Here is a 21210-nt window from a genome sequence, read left to right on the forward strand (position 1 = left end):
TTTTTTTTTTTTTTTAAGAAATTTAGATTGAGAAGAGACAGGAAATATTTAAAATTATTAAGATGTTTGGATTTCAACATCCTTTTTAACAATGTTTTGGCATTTTCAAGAAAAAATATTTTATTTGACCAGATATTAGCAAAAGACTATCTATCCTGTTTATCTACAGAGCACATCCTAAACCAGAACAACACATTAAATTACCTTCTTTAATAAAAATGTATTTACTCATAAAACAAATAAAAAACATATTTTCCAACTGATGGAAAAGTTTGGACACCCTCCCCTAATGGTGTGTCCCTCTTTAACTAAAATGACTAAATTCAGTCAGGCTGTGTTGTAGTCCTCTACCAGTGTCTGACATCAGTGGATGAAAGGCTTTCAACTCTCAGTGCAGAATCTGACAGCATTTATGAAGCATCTGCTGGCTGGTAAAGTCGGCTTTAAAACACAGATTTTCAAAAACTAAGCTGTCATGTATGCAATTCATCTGTTCTAAGCTTTCGCCTTTGAAAGTTAAATCGAAATGTGGATCATCCCTTTGGTTTGTGTTTGAATGAGGTATCTGATAAGAAAAAAAAACTTTGACTAGTTATACCACACTGCCATCTAGTGCTGGTAAAAATCACCAACATCTGTAATAATATAATTGGTTCTGTTCAGTTGGAATTAACTATTTATTCCCTTATTGTCATCAAAAGGAAAGCAGAGATGTTTGTTGAACTCTGAGAGGAAACACCTTACTGAGTTTTTTGATGTTAGATTATCTATTTATCCTCAAAGAATGAAATTTAAAGATTTTAGTGTCATAGAGTAAAAGAGAAACTTGAGCCTTAAACTGAAAGTAAATTTATTTAGCTTTCCTTAATGACACAACAGCCCTGAAAGCCTGGAAATATTTCAGCGCTGGTTTTTCTGCAGGAGGATCCATCTGGTCGGAGCGGAGCAGCTTCAAAGTTCATTCTTCAGCAAGAGTTTGGCTTTCTTCATGTTTGCAGCCACTGCCAAAGAGGAGAGCACAGGAACAAAACAAAAAAATAAATAAACAAACCTGTCACTGCTCCATTACTCTACCACTAACAGATCAATAAAACAAAGCTGCAGGTAAATCTGCAATCTAACAGTTTGTATTAAACCCATATTCTTTTTTAAACTAAAGATTTGTAAACAGGTTTTTGACATAGAGCTTCATTAAATAAAAAACTGTGTAAACAAACTGCTAACTCCCAGCTTAAGTATGAAATAGTTTTCTTGCTATTACACTCAAAAATAAGCTATTGCATCATTGTTATTTCCTGGCAAAAAGTTTGCAAGTTCAATGTCAAAAACTTCTGCTGCCATATATAGTAACTAATTTAGTTTAAACTAAAGTTCCTGCAGAGATACAGCAAAATATCCAAACATGGTTTCTATCGGATGACAAAACAAAGCTGATAATAAAAAAAAAAAGATTGCAACATTTCCTATGGAACTAAAAACTGCAAAATGTACACTCTAAATGATAAATAATGATCTCAGAATGTTTCCACCTTTAAAGTGTCCATCTGAAGATTACACTATGGACTGGACACATAGATGCTCCTTGAATATTAAACGTTTTTCCAACCGGATTATTTTGTGTTTGAGGGCAGGACAGAATGTTCAAAACAGTGCTGTTCCGTCTGTGTGCAGGAAGGAGAGCAAACAGAACAAAGGAAGTTTCCAGTCACTCACAGAGCTTCATGTCTTCTGGGCCGTAGGCGTAGAGGCGGTTGCTGTATTTCCCCACAATATCTGTACGCACAGTCAAAGCTGGATCTGCACAATGACACAAATGATCAGCTGAATAATCAGGTCCCACTTATATTTCAAAGATTCTATGACATTACTAATTAAAAGCGTAGTAGCAATATAACATAAGTAAAATGTGTTTGGGACCTACAGCAAATGCAAATAGTAATTAGCCTGACATTTACTTTAAACTACATTGAAAAGGAAAAAAAAAATATATATATAAATATGCTGATTTTTCAAATCTTGAAAACCAGTCCAGTGGATATTTTTTGAATTTTTACGGAATATATATAAATAGTTGCCAAAAAAAAAATCCCATCAACGTCTGTGTTAATGGGATTATTTGGACGAATTGATAATTTATTTTAGTCTGGGCAGCACTTAAAGTAATAGAGGTTAAAAACAGAGGACATTTTGAAATGTATTGTTAAAAAAAAAAATCATTCAGTGTTAGGAAAACACCACATTCGCTTAAAGCTTGAAATGACTAAATTCCCACAAACGTGTATCACATCAGGCGCACATGAATAAAAATCATTACTCAATACTTTAAAGAAGGTTTAACCTGTTTAACCTCCCACATTCAGTCTGTTCGGCTCTTGAATGTTAGAGTAAGAGTGGATATAATGAGGGGCTTAAAATTTCTGCTTTGACCTTTGGAAAAAAAAAGTTATAGAAACGTTTCTTGCAGAGGATTTAAAGAACTCTTAATGGAATTTGAAATCCCCCTCTTTTAATTTGTGGAAGATTCTAAAATTTCTAAAACAATTGTCATCACGCCGAGGTCCAAGTTCCCAGAAGGTTCACCGTGACAGCAGACAGCAAGATGCTGAAAGAAGTCCAAAATATCATAAAATGTCATCATAGGATCTGCAGCAGATACTTGCTAATGTTAATATGAAAGTATACATCCAGCAAGAGACTGCAAGGAAAAAAAACATTGTTACTAAGAAAAAACATGAAGCTTTGACTGCAGTTTGTCTGAGAGTCGTACCAGGATCAGAAGGTTGGAAGAAGAAAATAGGTTTTCAGAGAAGTGAGTGTGTAAAAGAATTGTTTGGAAACCAGAACAAAGAACAATAAATAAATAAATAAATAAATAAATAAATAAATAAATAAAACAGCAATGAAGCATGAAGGTGGAAGTTTCATGGTATGGGGGGCTTTGCTGCAGTGTGACCTGTCCAGCTCAACCATCCTATGTTAATTCTAATGAGTGTGTCTGCAAGAGCAAAGGTTTAAGCTTAACTGGACCCTGAAATGTGACAAAGACCCAAAATGTACCATTGCCGCGTCAATGCAACACTGCCAGTGCTATTTACAAAACCTCTTCCACCTGCACATGATATCCACTTGCATGATATCAGCATTAATGTTGAGCTGTGCAGCAGAGAACACGTTCTGCTAATGCCGTGCTACGATTATATTCAAATGATGCCACTTTCTGGGGCTTGTTATCCCTCATTAGACATAGTCAAAGTATCCCAGATTCATAAGTGATTGTCTTAGAGCTTTGTTTAACATCATTATGTAATTATAACTGATGAAAGTATTTACCAACAAAGAGGATTCGGGGAACATAATACCCATCAGGTGCCAGATTCTTGTCCCCAGTTTCCTCCTGGAGAACAACAGTGATGACAACAGTTATAATAACTAGCTATGATAAGCTTGCATTAACTTACAAGAGGAAAAAAATATAGTGTGAAAGCATTGCAGATGAAAAACTGCAGAATAACCAACCGTATATTCATGAAAAGTAATGTTATATCTTGTACAATAATTCTATTTCTATAAGAAGTGGTATTTTTTTTCCCCAGAAGACACAATTTCACCTCAGAATTAAACAGATGTAATTACCACCACGTTGAGCATGATGAAGTTCTCTTTGGCCATTTTCTGGATGGACTTATCAGCAACAAATGCCTCCTTCAGAGCTGTTGAAATAATTTGGTTTAATCTTAGATGTTAACATTTTGTCACAGCACAAAAATATATGTTAATATTTTGCATTTAAGATAATAGTTTTCATTTGTCAATATGCTCTATCCAGTTTCACCTGGTTCAATTCTGTAAATCATATTCTTTGAGGAGCCTTTTGATATCTGGTTATTAATCGATTAATCAAATTATTACTGACAGATTTATTGATTAACAAAATAATCGTTAGTTGCAGCCCTAGGCATGTTCCTCTATCCAAAGCCCTGGAAGCTTTTTAAGTTATGGCAACACAAACTACTTAAAAATATCCACAGATTTGAAATGAAAATCCAAATAACCCACTTAGAATGGGAAAGTGGATCTAAATGGGATATTTAAGAATGATAATGGTGAAAAATGAAGAAAAATGCAACCTTCTTGCATAAAAAAATTGAATCCTTAAACATAAATCCTATTGATGCATAGCAGAAGATGCAGGATTATGAATGATGGTCAAATACTGTATCAAATTTTCACAGAGCACCAGTATTGCAGTATAAATGGTTGTTAGAGAAAGCTAGCTCCCTGGTGGAGTTGTAAAAAGTATTGACTGAAGCGCTGTCAATACACCTGAAACTGGTGATTGATTTTCAACATAAATATACTCAAGTTAATAAAATTTCAAAAACTTCAGTGTAATTTTCCCACTGTAATATATGGTTGATTTTAATGCCTCTGACACCTCTTTGCAAGGGATGCTAATTAGAATATAGCTTAAAAAAAGGAAAAGGCAGTCTCTGCTCTGTGGTTGAGACTTCAAATGAGCTCCAGAAAACCAGCTGTGTGATTTATAACCAGAAATCCAACCTACTCCATTACCTGCTCTGCAGGTATAAAAGGATACAAGCACTGGCCTCCCAGTGAAGTCAAAGCAGTGAGGAGAACAAAAGAAAGCCTGCAGATCTACATCTGTACATGCAATGTTTGCTTTTTCATGGAATAAAACAAAAAAAAAAGCCAAAGAAACTGCGGTACCTTTACTGTGTGGGCAGTTGTCTAGATGATGAATGACCATCAATGGTTTCTGACTGGGAGAATGAAAACAAAGTGAAACAATTCAGTAGGTTCTTCAGCATAGTAAGCACATTGATGGAGCAAATGTAATAAATCTATTGACAAAACGAGCGGAAAAGCCCATTTTTAAATGTCTAGTGATTGATGAAAGCCAGCCGTTTACATGTGTGTGATAAGAACAAAGCTAGCGATCATTAGACATAGGATAAACAATCCCATCAAGCAAAATAATGATGAAAAAGTAACCTAGCAATGGGTGAAAAGTCTTACCTCTTGCCCAATTCCGACAGGCCATCCTCATAACTTTTGATCCATTTAATTGTTTTCCCCCATCCTACAGGAAAAAACAAAACAAAATATTGGGTAATGATTGACACCCAATACATTTTCAAAAAGGTTTTACAGAATCTTCTTTCCCTAATTATTAAAATCTAAATGCTATGAAGATTTCATGGTAATGTGAACTTCCAAAAGAAGACTCGCCTACCTCTCGACAGATTCTGAGTCTGAGTCTTCGCCTTCTTTTTCTGTGCTTCAGCAGTGGCACAGAGGCTGATGAAGAAAGCAAGCAAAACCCAGCGGAACATCGCTCCCAGAACTTCAACAGAACCACAGTAATGATCAGCTGTTTAATACAAGTGTGAAAGGCAGGCAGCACATAGCTTTAACTTCAAAGATATTCAGAGTCACCAAACAAGTCAGACACGCCTAGCATTCACCAGAGTGGTGAACAAGGCAGTAAATTCACACAATTTGAAGCATTTCCTTCAAATAAATAAGATAAAAAGCTTCCATAACTACCATATTAACAGCATTTATGTAAGGTTTATGTCTTTATCATAAATATTGACTTTTCCACATTCAAAGTAGAGAAATCTTGATAGAGTATTATGTTTAAAAAAACAGTAACTTTTGAAATAAACTGCTATAGTTAGTGCTGTGCAAATGCCTAACTAAGTCAAATATTAATAATCTTTTACTCAGAATATTTCTGATGGAAGTACTTATCATTGCTTAGAAAAACACCACCATAATTTTGTCTTCTGGAAATACTTGGATGTCTTACCTTGTCAGCATGAAGCAAGAATCTGTGCTTCAACTCCTTTTTGTTTCCCTTTTGTCAGTTTTTAAACTAAACTTGCCAAACCAGTACATATAATAGCTATGAGTACGAGACAAAGGAAATATTACTCACCAAGAAACAAATATATGCATGCGCACACCTCAACACGCCCAACAAGCCTCAATGGGATGTTTAACTAAAACTAATCACAGCATTCCACTTGTCTAGCACTATAGTGGAAGGTTGATGATTTTAGCTGGTTGTGCTGCAAAAGAGGTTTAACAACCTGCAGTCAGGGAGCCGACCAATAAGAACCTTGTGAATCACAGTCAAACCAGAGTCAGACATGTAGGTCTGGTTAGGTAAGCCTTATTCGTTAAGTTAAAAGTTAGAAACATAAGATCCAAGGTATGTTACTATTCTAGCAAATTCACTCCTCCATCCAGTTTTTAATGCTATAAATGAATTACTGTAACAAAGTGTTTTGTGAATTAATGCCTACAAACTATCAGGGCAAATAATCACTAAAAGTCCCCCATTGTGAGAAACATAACTGCATAACTTTGGTGTAGATTCTAAATATAGCTAAAGATTATTAAGGTGCAGAGGTCAGCATATTTTAAAGTTTAGAGCCACAAAAGCTGAAAGACTCCCTTAAAAGAAAATAGCTTATTTTTACAAAATCAGGTATCAGCTTTTTTTTAAATGAAAGGAAAAAATATATATGTTTTTCTTTTTAAAGGTAAATGAAATAAAAAAAAATTGCGGAAAAGGGAATAAATTCATTATTACTGATCAGATCTTCTCAAATTATGTTAAAAAGCATGAGGGTTGAAGACAAAGGAATTACTTATCATTCTGATTTTTTCTATGTTATTAATGTAAATTACTGCTACAGCTAATGTTTATTTATCTATCATCATTAGATTTTAAAACACATCTCACATATACCAATTTTGGTCAAGTCATTGAAAGCCACAGTAGAAGAGCCTCTTCTGGCTTTGGGGCTGCAGTTGCAGAATGCCTCCTTTGGGATCTAGCTTCTAAAGATAATTTCACAGTTATTTAAATGATGGCCTGTGTGCTTTTTGCTTTAACTAGTTTCTTAGGAAGGAAGCAAAAAATTCAGTTAAACATAGAAAAAGTATAGGATTTGCTTTTATTTTATTTCTCCATTATGAGATCAGTAAAGTTCTATTCTATTTATCATTTTTGAGGGTCGGACATATTGAAGAATAAAAAAATCAAGTTTAAAAAGCAATAATTTCCCTATTCTTCAATCTGCAAAGCAGATAAGTGTATAACATCAACTGATATATTATTTTAGTCTTGTATCTCTAATTTGCAACATTAAGCTAAATTAAGCTTTATAAGACTCTGTAATTGGTGAGTTTTCAAGTTTCTGACTGAAAACCTGGAAAATATAAATAAATAAAAGGGCAATGTCTTTTATACAAAAGAGGATTAGGGCCCACTGAAAAAAAAGTTTTCTTTTTCAGAATAGGATTTTCAAATATTATTTCAGTTTAATATGGAAAAACTCAGAATTCTGACATTAATCTCAGAATTCTGACTTTAAACTAGCAGAAATGAGTGATAAAACAGAAAGGATTTTAAGGCATTCATTTTCTCAGGATATACATTATTAATCTTTAGCACATTATATATTTTAGAACGTTTACTATTTTGGTGGAGGGAAAAGATCATTTATGTCTTTTATAACAAAATAAAATCGAGGACGACCCAGATATACATCTGGATGCGCTTGCGCAAATTGCCTGATGGCGCATGCGCAGAACGGACCGTGCTTCCGGGATGGATCGCTGTCCAAAAAAAAAAAACTCTTCTCGGCTATCTGTTAGCTGTTGCTATGGAGCCGGCTAGCTGTTAGCTGTTGCTATGGAGACAGAATGCATTGCGACCGTAAGCCCTTGCGCCTGCGCAATCTTAACTTTAGCAATGCACTGTGGGATTGGCGTGTATTGACATAGCAACCGGGCCGAGAAGCCGACTCCAACTATATCTGCTCGGAGTAGGTTTTGCTTCAGTTTCCTTCGCTCAAAGTGCCGCGCTGCGTTTTCCACCGCTGCAATGAACGCGGCGGTGGTGAAAAAGACCCAGGACACACTGGGAAAAGTGATAAAGAAACCCCCGCTGACGGAGAAACTACTGAGCAGGCCGCCGTTTCGATACCTTCACGACATCTTCAGCGAGGTGAGTCTGAAACTAAAGTCACTCTTACTACCGCTGCTCATACAGAGCATCTTTATATAACTGAACTTGCTTAAATCCACAGAAAAATGCTTCTTAGGCGGCTAAAAATACCTCAAAGGTATAGTTAGCATGCATTAAACAACATTCGTGCTCTAGTTAAGATTATGACTCGAAAACTACCGTTAAAGTAGTTGAAACGCTTTGATAACCAACCTAACAGTAGCTAACGTTCAATTAAAGTGTTCCCTAATGAGTCATCTGCTTTAGCTCTCCTTCTAGCAACGCTGTCCAGTTGCTAGGCACAACCTGAACCCTGGCAAAGATAACCTACTAAGTCCACAGATGGATAACTGCTTTACCAACAGACTGCTAGTCTGAGTTAGCTAAACTGCTCTGTTAGATTTCCCCATGTCCTGAATTTCCCCACTGGGAGCACAAAAAGATTATTCTACGTCACGTTGGCAAGGCTGATGCTCAGCAGCTTATTAGACTGTTGGATAATGGAGAATGACACTGAGCTCCCTGTACTGGATGAAATGTTTCATAAAATTAAGGTCTTCAACAGGGGGTCCGCGACCCCTAGGGGGACCATTGAGGTACTGCATGGGGGTCGCGAAAGTTTTGGTTGATTAGACTTTTCTTTTATATTCCCCCCTGCAATTTTTTCAACTAATTGAAATGTCTTTAAATACACATAAACATGAATTCAACACACTGTAGTAAACAGATAAATGGAGGCAGAAAATGTCTTTCTGTCATCAATGCACACTTTCAGTGACACATAGGAGCTCTTTCAAACTGGGCACCGTTTCATTCACAACACCTGTCCCATCAATGAGGAATCAGAATCCGAAATACTTTAATATTGAGCATATTTTTTCTTTTGGGTAAACTTTAAATGCACATGTGCATTCTTACAAATAACTACAGGTGTTTGTTTCCAGGTACTTAGAGATTCACTTCCATACAGAAGGCCCATTTCAGATTTTTCAGCTGCCATGTCAGATTAAATAATACTACTTATGCTTGAGCGATAGTATCAAGGTGTTACTTCATTGTATCTCTTATACTATATCTCTTGGTTGCGCTGTTCTTTTTACATCTCTTTGCAAGTGTTGAAGCAGACTAAAGATGTTTTGTCGTTATCTCCCTTTTATCTCCTCTTTCTTTCATCTTTTCTCATTTTTTTCTGTTTTTCTTTTCCCGTTCTACTTACATTGCAATGTCCATATAATCTGTAATACTCCCTGCATTAATTATAATATAGCTATTTATATGCATAAATCAAGCGGAACAGAAAAGTAAATCTGTTGGGCTCTTTTTGGCATCAAGACAATTATTCTTATAGTCACATTGCCAGATAGGACACTGTTAAAAGAAAAGAAATACTTTAATAATCCCAGGGTGAAATGGCATCGTTACATGACTCCATTTGTGACAGAGTGACTGTAGGACCAGTTTGATAAAACTCAATTTCATACAATATATATAATTGGTGGTCCCCCGCTCAATCTCGCCATCAGTTTGGGGGTCCTTGGCCTGGAAAAGGTTGAAGACCTCTAATTTAGAAGGTCAGAGTTCATATGTTTCAGGAGGTTCATGTAGCTTCGAAATGGAGGTGAAGATTGTGAAAGATAGGCGCTTTGTGTCTACACCTTGAAGCTTTCTCTCTCTGGTTTTTTTCCTGAAAAGAGATCACTCAGGACAAACTGTTTAAATAATACTTCATAACTTATATGTATTGAATAACCAGGAGACATGACAGCAGATCCTGATAGAAATTGTAATCTTAGTCAGATCAAAGAAGTTGCTTAGAATTACAGAAGGCAGCTGCGCAGCTGCACACCCCCGGGCTGACCTTTCAGGAAGTGGCCCAGATTAACAGTTAAAGAGGCCTTTATACATCTCCAGTTTGCCACATCATTACATCATACACGTTAGCAGAAGAGCTGACATCCATGGCTTCACAATGGAAAAAAAATAAAAATCCAAATAAGTCCCTTTTTCTTAAAACAAGTGCATTTGTTCTTGAATTGAGGAGATAAAAGAGGCATTTTGCCAATGGAATCAGACAATTTAGGTTTATAATAAGAAAACACAAATTGCAATGTCTTGTTTCAAGTGCATTTTTTCTAATTGTCTTATTTTAAGAGTAAAAATACTCATTCCATTGGCAAATTATCTCATTTACCTATTCAAATCAAGGGCAACTTAAAGCTGCAGTCTGTAACATTGAGGAGAGAGCAGACTTCGACTGAAAATTTGAAGAAAAACAGGTTTCACGCCACTCCCCCACCCTCTCTGCTTCACTCATGCCCCACCTCCAAGCTCCACCCCTCTCACAGCATCTGCGCGGCTACCGCATGCGACCAGAGGGGGGGGCGGGGGGGGGGGGGGGGGGGGGGGGGGGGGGGGGGGGCTGGATTCAGCGTGTGTGAGCTGTGATTGACACTCCATCAGACGCTCCTCTGGCTGTGATTGGTTGTTTTGACTCGTCCCGAATTATTCTTTCCAGATTGAAATACAGGCAGTAGGGGGTACCACTTGAAGCAGTTTTTTTCACAGGTTACATATCTCATGTACTGCTGTCTGGGCATAGGGACAGTTTTAGCCAATATGACAAAAAAGTGATTTTTAAAAACTTACAGACTTCAGCTTTAACTGATAATTCTCCTAACAAGGCGCTCAGTCACCCAGGTCATAGTCATTCCAAAAAAGTCACAAAACAATCCACTAGATTTGTTTTCCAGGTTTTGAAGACGTTTAGCTTCCCATCCAGGAGGCTTTTTCAATTCAAAATGTCAGAAATAGCATCAAGTTACAAGCTTCTATAAAGTAGCCCAACAAAGCTTTGTTTCGGCTTCGAAAACATGCACATTAAACCTGAAGAACGGGTCCACCCCTTAGTAATGGGGAGTCGTTGAGGTCTTAGTTAGCCTGCAATAGCCGATAATGGTCTATGCCTCTGAAAGGGGAGTCATTAGTGCCTCATTTCTTATTAGCTAAGATTTTGTTGGACAAATGGTTTCAAGACATTTATCCAGTAGAAAAAACTGTAAACTGTGACAAACTTTTTTTTACTCTCTTTGATTATTATTATGTTTTCGAACTATAGTAATTGGTTTTCCATAATTTCCTTAAAGAAGTTATGTGAAATTGAACCAAATAAAACTAAAACTTTCCCACTTGAGTTGTTCTGGATAGAGCATATTGACAGACGAAAAATATTTTTTTATGGTCTAATTATTCATAAAATTCAAATAAACCAGTTTGCAACATTTGGTCTATATTTGGCATTGATGTGTCAAATGAACCTTGTACACAGGAAAAAAATGTCATAGATTCACAATGCTTATGACTAGAAATCTGAAGTTTTTCACACTTTTTTATTTTAGGAAAAAAAAAGACATGTTTAAAGTCCCAAAGCTCTGGTTGTGTAAAACCGGTCTGTACACATTTTCCAGAAACTAAACGGTCGTAGCTTTCAAATGAGATATATCACAAGCATGTAAGATTTATAATATTATTTTACTGGTTATTGGCATTTTTGGTATGCAGTTCGTTTTTACAAAAGCTATAAAAATGTGGGTGTTAAGGGGCTAAATCCTAAATATTTATATATATTTTTTTAGAATTTTGGGTAAATTACCGCTCTACTGGTCAATGGTATTTTTGTTATGCAATTAGTTTGTGCAAAAGCTATAAAAAGGTGTGTGTTAAGGGGTTAAATCCTAAATATTTGTATATATTTTTTTAGAATTTTGGATCAATTACTGCTCTAAGTGGGTTGGTCTGTCAACAACAGACATATAGTCTCTACCGTATACTCCAGTTAGCGAGTGGTGTACTTGGAAAAATGCAAGTTGAAGAAAATTAACGCTGCAGATTAAGGCTTTAAAAGTTGCTAAAGAAAATTAGCTGAGGGGGTGCTTTGTTTCTTCTGCAGACAGGGAAACTAGTGAGGATTAATGGGATGGAGCAAAAAAAACACGTCATGAAAAAAAACATTCTAGAGGATCTAGGCATGAAACAATCAGATTACTGATTAATAGATTATCAAAATAATGGCCAACTAATTTGGTAATCGACTAATCGTTAACTGGAGTATAGAGACGGTAAAATATGCCTTTAGCTGATAAACTGATACACTCTATCCGGAAGTCCTACAAGGGCACTGTTTAAGCTTCATTAGGTTTGAATTCAGGGTAAAATCTTCTCTAAGGAAACTTTTACCATCTGATTGTTAATGGTAAAAAGAATCCACAGATTACCTTAGGTAAACGGGGTTGGATATTTATATCTACCGTAATACAGTTTTCCCTGTTAGAGCCAATGACATTCAGTGGTGATTGAATAAACAGAAAATATTTTTTGGAATAAAAGTCTCACAAAAACATTACTGATAAACTGATCTCATAATGTTCTTGTTCTCCAAACTTGCAGGTCATCAGAACCACTGGTTTCATGAAAGGATTGTATGAAGAAAAAGAAATGAAGTCAGATAACGTCAAGGTAAGTTCTTGGTTGTTTTTCTGAAGATTTTCTGTTACTTCTGACCTGCTAATAAACTAGAAGTTATGCAGTATTTGTTTCATAATTGTCTTTTATAGTTTAATTCAATTTGTTTTGAGAAACAGGCTTGCATGTTTGAGATTTCCATTGCGTTTCATTGATCCGTCTGAGTGTCAAGTAACCAAACAGGCTGCCTGAAACTCACTCTGAGTGAGAACACCTGGCAGTGAAAGACAGAGCGTTTATCGAGGTGTCAGAACTCAGATCTGACATTTGCAAGTTGATCTTCGATTAGGAAAGGATACGTAGGAGCTACACTGGCTTCTCACCTTACCTCAGCTTAATGGGGCTGGGTCAGTTCACATAAACTTTACCAGGCATAACATTTATTTTAAAGCTTTAAAAATGCCGGAACATAATTGTTCCTCATCAGAAAAGTACATTGAAGTTTTCATTGTTTTTTATATGTATTTGTCATAGTTATTTAAGAACAGCCGGAAAATAGACTGGTTTTATAACCAAACATATTTTTGAGTCCTTCCAATGGGTTTTTTTTTTTCTTTGGCGCTTATTGTCAGATTTCTTTGTCATCTCTCAGGGTAAAAGTAAAAATCTAGGATGATCTAGTGGTTTTTATTTATTTTATTTATTTTTTAAATCTCTGTATGCCTGGTAGCAATCAACAGCCCAGACTGATTACTGAATGGATGCTCTAATTTCTTTCAAAATGCAAGCTTTGGTTTCAAGAAACGTTTATTTTTTCCCCCTAATTTCTTATTTCCCTGTAGGATAAAGACTCTAAAATAGCTTTTCTTCAGAAAGCAATAGATGTAGTGATGTTGGTGTCTGGGGAGCCTCTGGCAGCAAAACCTGCACGAATTATTGCCGGCCACGAGCCTGAGAGAACCAACGAGCTGCTTCAGGCCCTCGCTAAATGCTGCCTCAACAAGGTAAATCTGTTCTTTATTATTTCAATAAATATAGTTTTGGCTATTATCATTATCATGCTTTTCTTTTTTTTTTTTTACAATGCGAATGACACATCAAGCAACTCGATAGAGAAATATCTGTAAAATATTTTAATTGACCCCAGGAGATGAGAGTAAACAGAAGAGTTTGTGCTCCGGGGAAAACTCCTATTTAATGTGGTTGTAAACAATTCTTGGTGCTTCAGGTTTATTCTTTGCTAAACATACGTGTTACATCAGCAGGTCATCATTCATTCAAAGGGCTTTATAAAAAGATATGTTAATCCAACAGACTTTCTTAATTTCAAGTTGTTTACGTTTACTTTTATTATGTTTCATGTCTTCATGTAAGCCCTTTGATTTCCCAGACGGAGTGTAGACAGAAACAAATAAAATTAAGTTCACGGCAACCAGAATACTTTCGAATTTCAAGAATTTGATGGAGATCAACATGAATTTGTTTTTTTTTTAAATCTTCACCTGTTGCATCAAATTCTCTTTTTGTTTTACAGTTGTCGAGTGATGAGGCAGTGAAACGAGTTCTTTCAGGGGAAAACGTCGACTTAAAGACCAAAACCAGCACCTCTAGGTCTCAGGGGAAGGAAAAAAGGGAGGGAAGAGAACGGCAGCCAGATAAGGAAGTGAGTCATATTGCATACAAAAGCCATAATATAGCAATAAAAACTAGAAAAAATATTCAGGATCAAACATCCTGTCCAGTTTTGATTTTTGTGTTTTTTTTTTTCTTTAAAGCCTTAGCATTGTTGTCTGGTCTCTTACCAAATTTTAGGAAAAGAAGAAGATTGAGCGCAGTGGCAGCCGGGAACAAAAGGATCCCAAACAGCCTAAAGACCAGGAGAGCCGACACAGAGACAAAGAAGATCAGCGTGACCACGAGCGCGCAGAAAGGCATCACCGCAGTGAGCAGGAACATCAGACTAAAGACCGCGATAAGGACAAGGAGCGAGAGCGAGACAAGGATCGAGACAAGGGACGTGTCAGGGACAAGGAGAAAGGCCGAGAACTGGACAGAGACAAGGAGAAGACCAGAGAGAGGGATTCTCACAGAGACAAAGGCAAAGACAGGAATGAAAAAAACCGAAGTGGAGATAGAGGAAATGTTAAGGTTTGGTGGTAAAGTTTCTGACATTTTCAGCCACCCGGTTAAATGCAGTCACTTACATGGTGTGTATGTGTGTTTACCGCCAGGCCAGAGAATCAGAGGAACCTCAGCAGAAACCCCCTCCTGAGGAGCAGAGCACCAAAACCGCCAAACCTATGCCAGCAGTAAGCTCTCTCCCTTTATGTTTACAAAATTAAAAGCATTTAAACTCATCAGTTATTTCAAATGTGATAAACCCCTTATCACATTTCTTACATCATGCTTCTTATTCTCCTAAGGATCTAAAAGGTGTTGAAGAGGTAAAAAATGTTTGCTGTGATGAGTGAAAGAGCAGGGGTCAGTTTCACAAAGCAGGTTTACTAATACCTCTTAAATTTTTTTAAACCTCAGGGAAACTCTTTAGTTTTCCGTTTCACAAAGAAGAGTTTCCTAAACCTCTGTTTCTGTCGCCATAGTAAGATTCACCCCAGAGCTAAGCTGGTTGGGAGCAGGTTTTATTCAGTAAACTCAGTGTCCTCTGTCTCACTCCAATCACGTTGTTTTATTTCCTGATTTAGTCAAGAGTTTTTTGTCGTAGTTTAGTGTATATAAAAAAAAAAAGAGAAAGAAATTCCACTCGGTCCGTTAGAGACATTAGTTTTTAAAAACAAGCATTGCATGATCGGCATTAATTCATAGAGAATTGAATATTTATAGGGAGAGGATTCTACAATTTAGGTGACAGGATGAGATGTTCTTGTTTTTGGTTTGTTTAACATGGCCAACATGTGGATGATTTTTTATTTTATTTTTATAGTAAATGAAGAACTACTTAAATTATTTTTAAACTATACATAAATAGATGAAATTATTCCATGGGAAAAAATAAATGAATTACCTTAGGGATAGGATTAGGATTGATTCGGTGATAAGAACCTAGTGAGCCTCTTGGAGCCATTCTGTGGGACTGATAACCACTAATAACAACCATTTATTAGGATGATAACATCCGAAGCAACTGCATACAACCACTTACTATTTACTGTGTAATGGATTAATGGCTTTTCACACTTGTTAGAATCATGCTCAACTTTGGAACTACTCAGAATTGATTAAACAAATTCACAATAGCGTTTATGAAACTGAAAACTCAGAGTTTCCAACCTTAGGCTAGATTAATTTAATGTGGAGAATTTGAGGCTGAGTTTGTTAAATCAGCTTTGTGAAACACATCCCAGGCCTACGCACTAAGGAGAATTTGGCTGTGTCCGAACATCTGTCCTAAAGGCTTATTTATACTCAGAAACCAGGTCGCCTGCGTGTCGCAGTGAATGCAAATGTGCCTCCACCCCCTGCTGCAGACAGGAGGCATCTGAGTGGTCAAATCTACATCCACTTTACACTACGCGTATTTCCTTTTTGTTTCCTTACCGGCTTGTTTTGTTTGTATGACCGCCATTGTGAAGTTGGACCAGCTAGAAGAGCAAGGTGCGTGAGAACGCTGGGACCCTTTTTTCCACTCGTGTCCCTCTGTTGTTGCACAAACTTGCCCCCACTTCTTCACCGCCTCGGCCGTATCTAGACCCACAGCTAGTTTGTGATTGTCCCTCTTGCATCGTGGCATGGACTAAACATAACGCAGACCATGCTTCAATACTGGGCATAAATCAAAAGTGTCTGTGACGAGCTCACTGCGACACGCTGCTGGGGGGAGCATAGCCAGCTCTTAACCTCCTAAATACCTCAATCACTATATAGAACAAGGACTATATAGTGGACTTTATAGTGAACTCATTTAACCGACTGTTCAGGCAGATGATCACTACTTTTCGCTCCCCTTTGGTCACGTATCTCCTTCCCCACTGCACGGTGCCTGCGCCATCTTTGTTTTTAGTTCCCGCTGTCTAGTAACAACAGCCTATGGCAACAGTGAGCCGCTGTGAGAGCAAATCCCATAATGCTTTGTGAGGAGAGCTCTCCATGCAAAGCATTCCGGGATATATCTGCTCGTCTAGTGACCATGGAGGATCACTGCTTTTCATGGTGAATTGTTGGAAATTTCGAGTCCACTACTTTTTCTCCCACTAGACGTTACGCTCATTTAAAATGTGGTAAACACTATATAGTGCCCAATATAGTGATTAAGGCGGACGTTCGGACATAGCCGTTGTTGGTTAAATTTGTGACTGTGTTGCTTTTAGCTAGTTTATGTTTAGCAGCTGTACTCAGTGGTCCAACATCGGTCTCTTTATTGGTCAACATGATGGTTTTATGTGTATGATTTAACTGAAACCATGTTGCTGTGCTTTTTGTCTTATCAGCTCACAGATGTAGTTGAGAACCAGGTGGGAATTTAACAATGCTTATAGAAATAGAGTCACTTTGAAGAAAACTATCATATGATGCCTTGATAGATAAAAGAAAGAAAAGAAAAGAAAAAATGTATTCTGCTTCTCTCCATGTTTTCCAGTCTGGTAGTCCAGCAAGGATACCCAGACCCTCATCTGCCAAAGGCCAGAGAAGGAAACCTAAAGCTGGTCATGGTAAAGGCTTTGAGCTCTTTCTTTATCACTCTGGACTCTATAGGAATAATTGTTTGCTTTTTTTTATTTCTGAGAATCGTCAGAAGACCGTCATTCTGTTGATTGTTGAGTACTTAATACTTGAAGTGACGCCTCAGTTTGTAACAATTTCTTTCTTTCTCACAAACAGATGAGTCGGACAGTGAAGGAGGTAAGTGGATTTTTTTACCACCAGTGGTCTCATTAGCCTGAAAACTTTGGAGGAATTAGAATGCCCAAAAAATAAGGTTTTCTGTTGGTGTATTTTAAGCAGATTTACTGAAATTGAATTGGGTTTGGAGCTACGGAACTTCAGACATGTATATATTTATGTTTTTTTTATTTTTATTTGATAGCCCACAATTGTTAAGCAAAAGGAAACGTATACATGGTGTTGAAAATGTCAAAATAGTGGCATGCATTTGTATTTCACTCTCTTTTTTTTCTTTTTCTGAAATGATTTAGCAAGCATGTTTCTACATGCTGCATCCAAAACCTCTGAAAACACTGTAGCATGTTTGCTGGGCCCTTTGGTAGCACCGTAGCACAGCCACAGAAACACATAAAAACTGATAAAGACTTCTTTTAGCTGTTGATCCTTTTAGCTGTTGCTTCTATGATTATGGTACCTCTTGACTACCATAGTCTGTTAGGCTTTTTCGGAAACATGCTAATTATAGCGCCTACCTTCTGTTCCTAGCTCTTATCCCTAACCTTTGGTGGGGTAAACAGAACACACTCAATGGTCGGACAGGAACTCTAGACTACTCTACTGAATCCAGACAACCTTCAGCCTTAGGGATTGTTATTAATGCCAAGGCGTACATGTATTATGCTAATTAAAACTGGGACTACAGCTTTCCAGAAAAAAAACTATAAAAAACTAAAGTTACATAGATGTAGCAAATGACTAGGGCTCTTCATTATAAAACCCAAAACATATGATGGTGTTTACCGGTACATTTACCCGTGTCACACAGAAATAATGTATTTATGTTAAACTCCGCGAAGTGGGCTTTGCCTATCAGTCATGATTTCTCATTAAATAGCAGCAGCCACCACTGGTGCCTATATGTTCACTCAATGGATTGTGGGAAGCCTCCTGCTTCCTATTCCTACCTCTATCTCGCTGCCATTGCTATTCAGGTAGCACTTATTATGGTTATCTTTGATACACCTCCGCTTTGGTTTAAGCGTCCCTACCTATATACCCAATTTGGATGGACCCTCAGGGAAGGTGGGAAGCCATGTATTGCAAGGTTTTAATTTGTGCGCCATACATCCATTTTCAGTGGATAGATTAAATGTAGCTCTGTGAGATATTTCATCTGGGGAACCTCTGAGGACCTTTTTGAACCTTTTTGATCATTTTACTGTTTATGTGACTTTTGCAACTGGTTCATAATAAATGAGGCCCATGTATACAGATTCTTAATGTTATATTAGACGTTTCCTATCCCTCTGCTTAGTTATGCACCTTTTTGTTGTTTTGTTAATGTGACAAAAGTAATAAAAAAAAAAAAAAAACATGTCCACAAGTTTAATTGGTTCCTGTATTTATGTTTGTTGCAACATAAATTAAAGAAAAGAAAATATTGTCTGTCTGATTTTAGTAACCTGGGGACTTTTATGGAGCTGGGCTTTTCAACATGCGGTGCCAGTTAGTCAGGTTTTAATGGTAAAGCAGAAGATTAAACTCAATGTATCACTGGGCTTTACTGGTCCAAACAGACCTGACCAAACCCAAACTGGGCTGGGTGTGCAGTAGAACAAGGAGTACAAGAGTTTACAAACCAAACAGAAACTAGATGGTCTGTAGTGCAACTCTGATGTTAGAAACGTCACTCCAGTTTTTAAGTAAATGGATGTAGTTAACTCTGACATAGTGTTCTGGTATTAGATAGGAGCACTGTAACAACATATTTGATTATCTGAATTTGTTTAATTAATGTTGTTTACATGAATTCCTCTGAATGGCTGTTGGTGGGTGTGATCAGGTAAATCCTGTCTTCCCACTGCATTCCTTTGTGTCATTAGTGCAGTGGGGAATATATTGTGCTTGAATCCCTGCTGATTCACTTATAGTAACGCTCGCTTATTCTTAATGTACTTAAATCTTATTGTTAAGAACAGTGCTATTATCCAAATATCAGAAAAGTGTTTTTGTTAAGTTTTTTTAATTTTTTTAATTACATTCCACGAGGATCTGTGGCTACCACAGATGTGTAATGTTCTCTCAATATCAGCCAATAATCATTTCCCTCCTATAGACCTGCTGGGCATCAACAGATAAGATGTTGAATTATCATTAATCACACTCAGTCTGTAGCTCAGTGCATGACATTTCTTTTTCATGTTAGGTCTGAAATCTTTTGAAGCCACAGTCACAGAGAATAACAGTAAAAAGAATTCCATTCAGCTTATTTGTGTAGCACCATTACACCATTACAATGTCCTTTACAAGGCACTCTAATACAGGCTAATTCAATTTATATACAGAAGTAAATGCCAATCATTATAGTCGGACTAAATTTTAGTTACATTTAGAACTAATTAACAGACTCATGTTTAATGAGTCGAAATACCGCACATCTATAGATCAGTCTTAGGATAGTCAGTAAACATATAAAAGGTTTAGACAAGGCCCAGATAGTTCCAAAATGAGCCTTTTTGGTATCAGCTCACTATGTCAAGAAAGAGAGTGGTTCAGTATGGGCTGAAGAACAGTCTCTACCTGAAGCATTATGTTTGGGACTTTTTAATTAGGAGCACAGAACAACTTTAACTTAATTTGCAGTGAATAGATTTTGCCTACTCTACAAATTTGGACTCTCTCTCCCTGTGCAATAACACATGCCAACTACTGTGTAGCCTGTGTAATATTTTACTTATATATGAAGTCAGTACATCTCTGCACTACAAGTTCAATAATCAGAGTCAATTTCTGTGTAGTCTGTATAATTTTCACTTATTTATGTGGTCAGTACAGTTCTGCAATGCAAGTGCAATAACTCGCTTTTTGTACTATATACAATCTTTTATATTGTCTGTCGTATTTTTTCATCTTTAATGGCATCTTGCTTTAACTCTTTGTACTCTATATAAGCTACTGGAGCCAGAATATCAGTGAAGGAGTAATTACAATGGATAAATAAAGTTGGGTCTAAGTCTAAGAACCTTCTTTTATTGACCAGAGACCAAATGATGGGCGATGCTGGCTTAGGAGTGACTAAATAAAACATACATTAAGGTTATAGGGCATCCAGCCCCACTGCTGATCCTGATCCTTCAAAAAAATCTGTGTTGGGCACTGAAACTTTAACACCTTAAGTAGTATTCAAGAAACCTGAAGGACAAGCTTTAGTGGAAAATAATACTAGGTTTTATTAAAAAAAAAAGATATAAAACAACTTATATGGGTGAAAAGGTTGCATGCAGAAAAGCAGATCACAATAATGTGTTTAGATTAAGCCTCAAACTCTATGTATTCTAGGTCTGGACAGTTATTGCATTTATAATTTCACAAACTTTCCATTTCAAAATTGCAGAGTCACTCAATTTGGTTCACATTGAATTTAACAGAAGTACAAGATACTGACCTTTTACTCCCTTTAGGTGGTGGTAATACACTTTAAGTGGGTTTGCCACCACACAGTAGAGAGAAGAGTTGCAGTCAGCACACATATCCATGCAGGCATGGTAGTAGAAATCATTTTTACCAAGCAAAAGTAACAGTAAATACCAGTGACAATGGATTTTTGACAAGCAGGCTTTCATTGTTTTTAAAGAATTAAACCTTTGAATGAAACATCTACATGCTGGTTGTTAGTGCAAAGGAAAACCAAAATAAAATTGAATTCACAATATTGTTTTAAAAAATACTCCAGTTTTAGATTTTTAAATGTATATATATTTTAATGTGTATTTTAAGCCGTCAAAGTCGTTTTGCTTGGTTAGGTCTCATGACAGATTGTCCAGAAAGAAGAACAAAGATCTTCTTCCTCAATCTACTTTTCGCTGCAG

General features: G+C 36.8%; 2 protein-coding genes across 6 annotated transcripts in view; one reads left to right on the forward strand and one right to left on the reverse strand.

Moving 5' to 3' along the window:
- Positions 1–833: 833 nt before the first annotated feature.
- On the reverse strand, positions 834–6106 carry agr1 (anterior gradient 1). 3 transcript variants are annotated; one of them, XM_038305097.1, is made up of 8 exons: positions 5963–6106; positions 5255–5365; positions 5038–5101; positions 4729–4781; positions 3634–3710; positions 3331–3394; positions 1714–1797; positions 834–1001 (listed from the first exon to the last, which is right to left on the reverse strand). In XM_038305097.1, exons 2-8 carry the CDS (start codon positions 5352–5354, stop codon positions 952–954), a joined length of 492 nt encoding a protein of 163 aa, XP_038161025.1. In that variant the 5' UTR covers positions 5355–5365; positions 5963–6106; the 3' UTR covers positions 834–951. The 3 variants fall into 3 exon arrangements, with proteins under 3 accessions (XP_038161025.1, XP_038161026.1, XP_038161024.1); XM_038305098.1 differs by lacking the exon at positions 5963–6106 and adding an exon at positions 5834–5953; XM_038305096.1 differs by lacking the exon at positions 5963–6106 and having other exon boundaries at positions 5255–5392.
- Positions 6107–7672: 1566 nt separating this feature from the next.
- traf3ip1 (TNF receptor-associated factor 3 interacting protein 1) overlaps positions 7673–21210 on the forward strand; it is a 28018-nt gene continuing 14480 nt past the window's right edge. Inside the window, exons 1-10 of one of the 3 annotated variants that reach the window (XM_038305152.1) lie at positions 7674–8044; positions 12488–12556; positions 13345–13506; positions 14037–14165; positions 14315–14650; positions 14734–14811; positions 14926–14946; positions 16948–16971; positions 17097–17169; positions 17339–17359. In XM_038305152.1, the coding sequence (XP_038161080.1) occupies positions 7922–8044; positions 12488–12556; positions 13345–13506; positions 14037–14165; positions 14315–14650; positions 14734–14811; positions 14926–14946; positions 16948–16971; positions 17097–17169; positions 17339–17359 (1036 nt within the window). In that variant the 5' untranslated portion in view covers positions 7674–7921. Of the gene's footprint in view, positions 8045–12487; positions 12557–13344; positions 13507–14036; positions 14166–14314; positions 14651–14733; positions 14812–14925; positions 14947–16947; positions 16972–17096; positions 17170–17338; positions 17360–21210 lie in introns of all 3 variants that reach the window. The other 2 variants (XM_038305153.1, XM_038305155.1) reach the window with 2 other exon arrangements.

This window comes from Cyprinodon tularosa, unplaced genomic scaffold, assembly GCF_016077235.1.
Source record: "Cyprinodon tularosa strain WSP-4 unplaced genomic scaffold, ASM1607723v1 ctg551, whole genome shotgun sequence".
NCBI lineage: Eukaryota > Metazoa > Chordata > Actinopteri > Cyprinodontiformes > Cyprinodontidae > Cyprinodon > Cyprinodon tularosa.

Bases quoted from the DNA above. Each gene is read 5' to 3' on its own strand.
- agr1 (XM_038305097.1), bottom strand. From the start codon at position 5,354: ATGTTCCGCTGGGTTTTGCTTGCTTTCTTCATCAGCCTCTGTGCCACT. The intron at 3,395-3,633 runs GTAATTACATCT...GTTGTTCTCCAG, and splicing joins TCATCATGCTCAACGTGGTG to GAGGAAACTGGGGACAAGAA. The intron at 1,798-3,330 runs GTAAATACTTTC...GTCATTGTGCAG, and splicing joins TCCCCGAATCCTCTTTGTTG to ATCCAGCTTTGACTGTGCGT.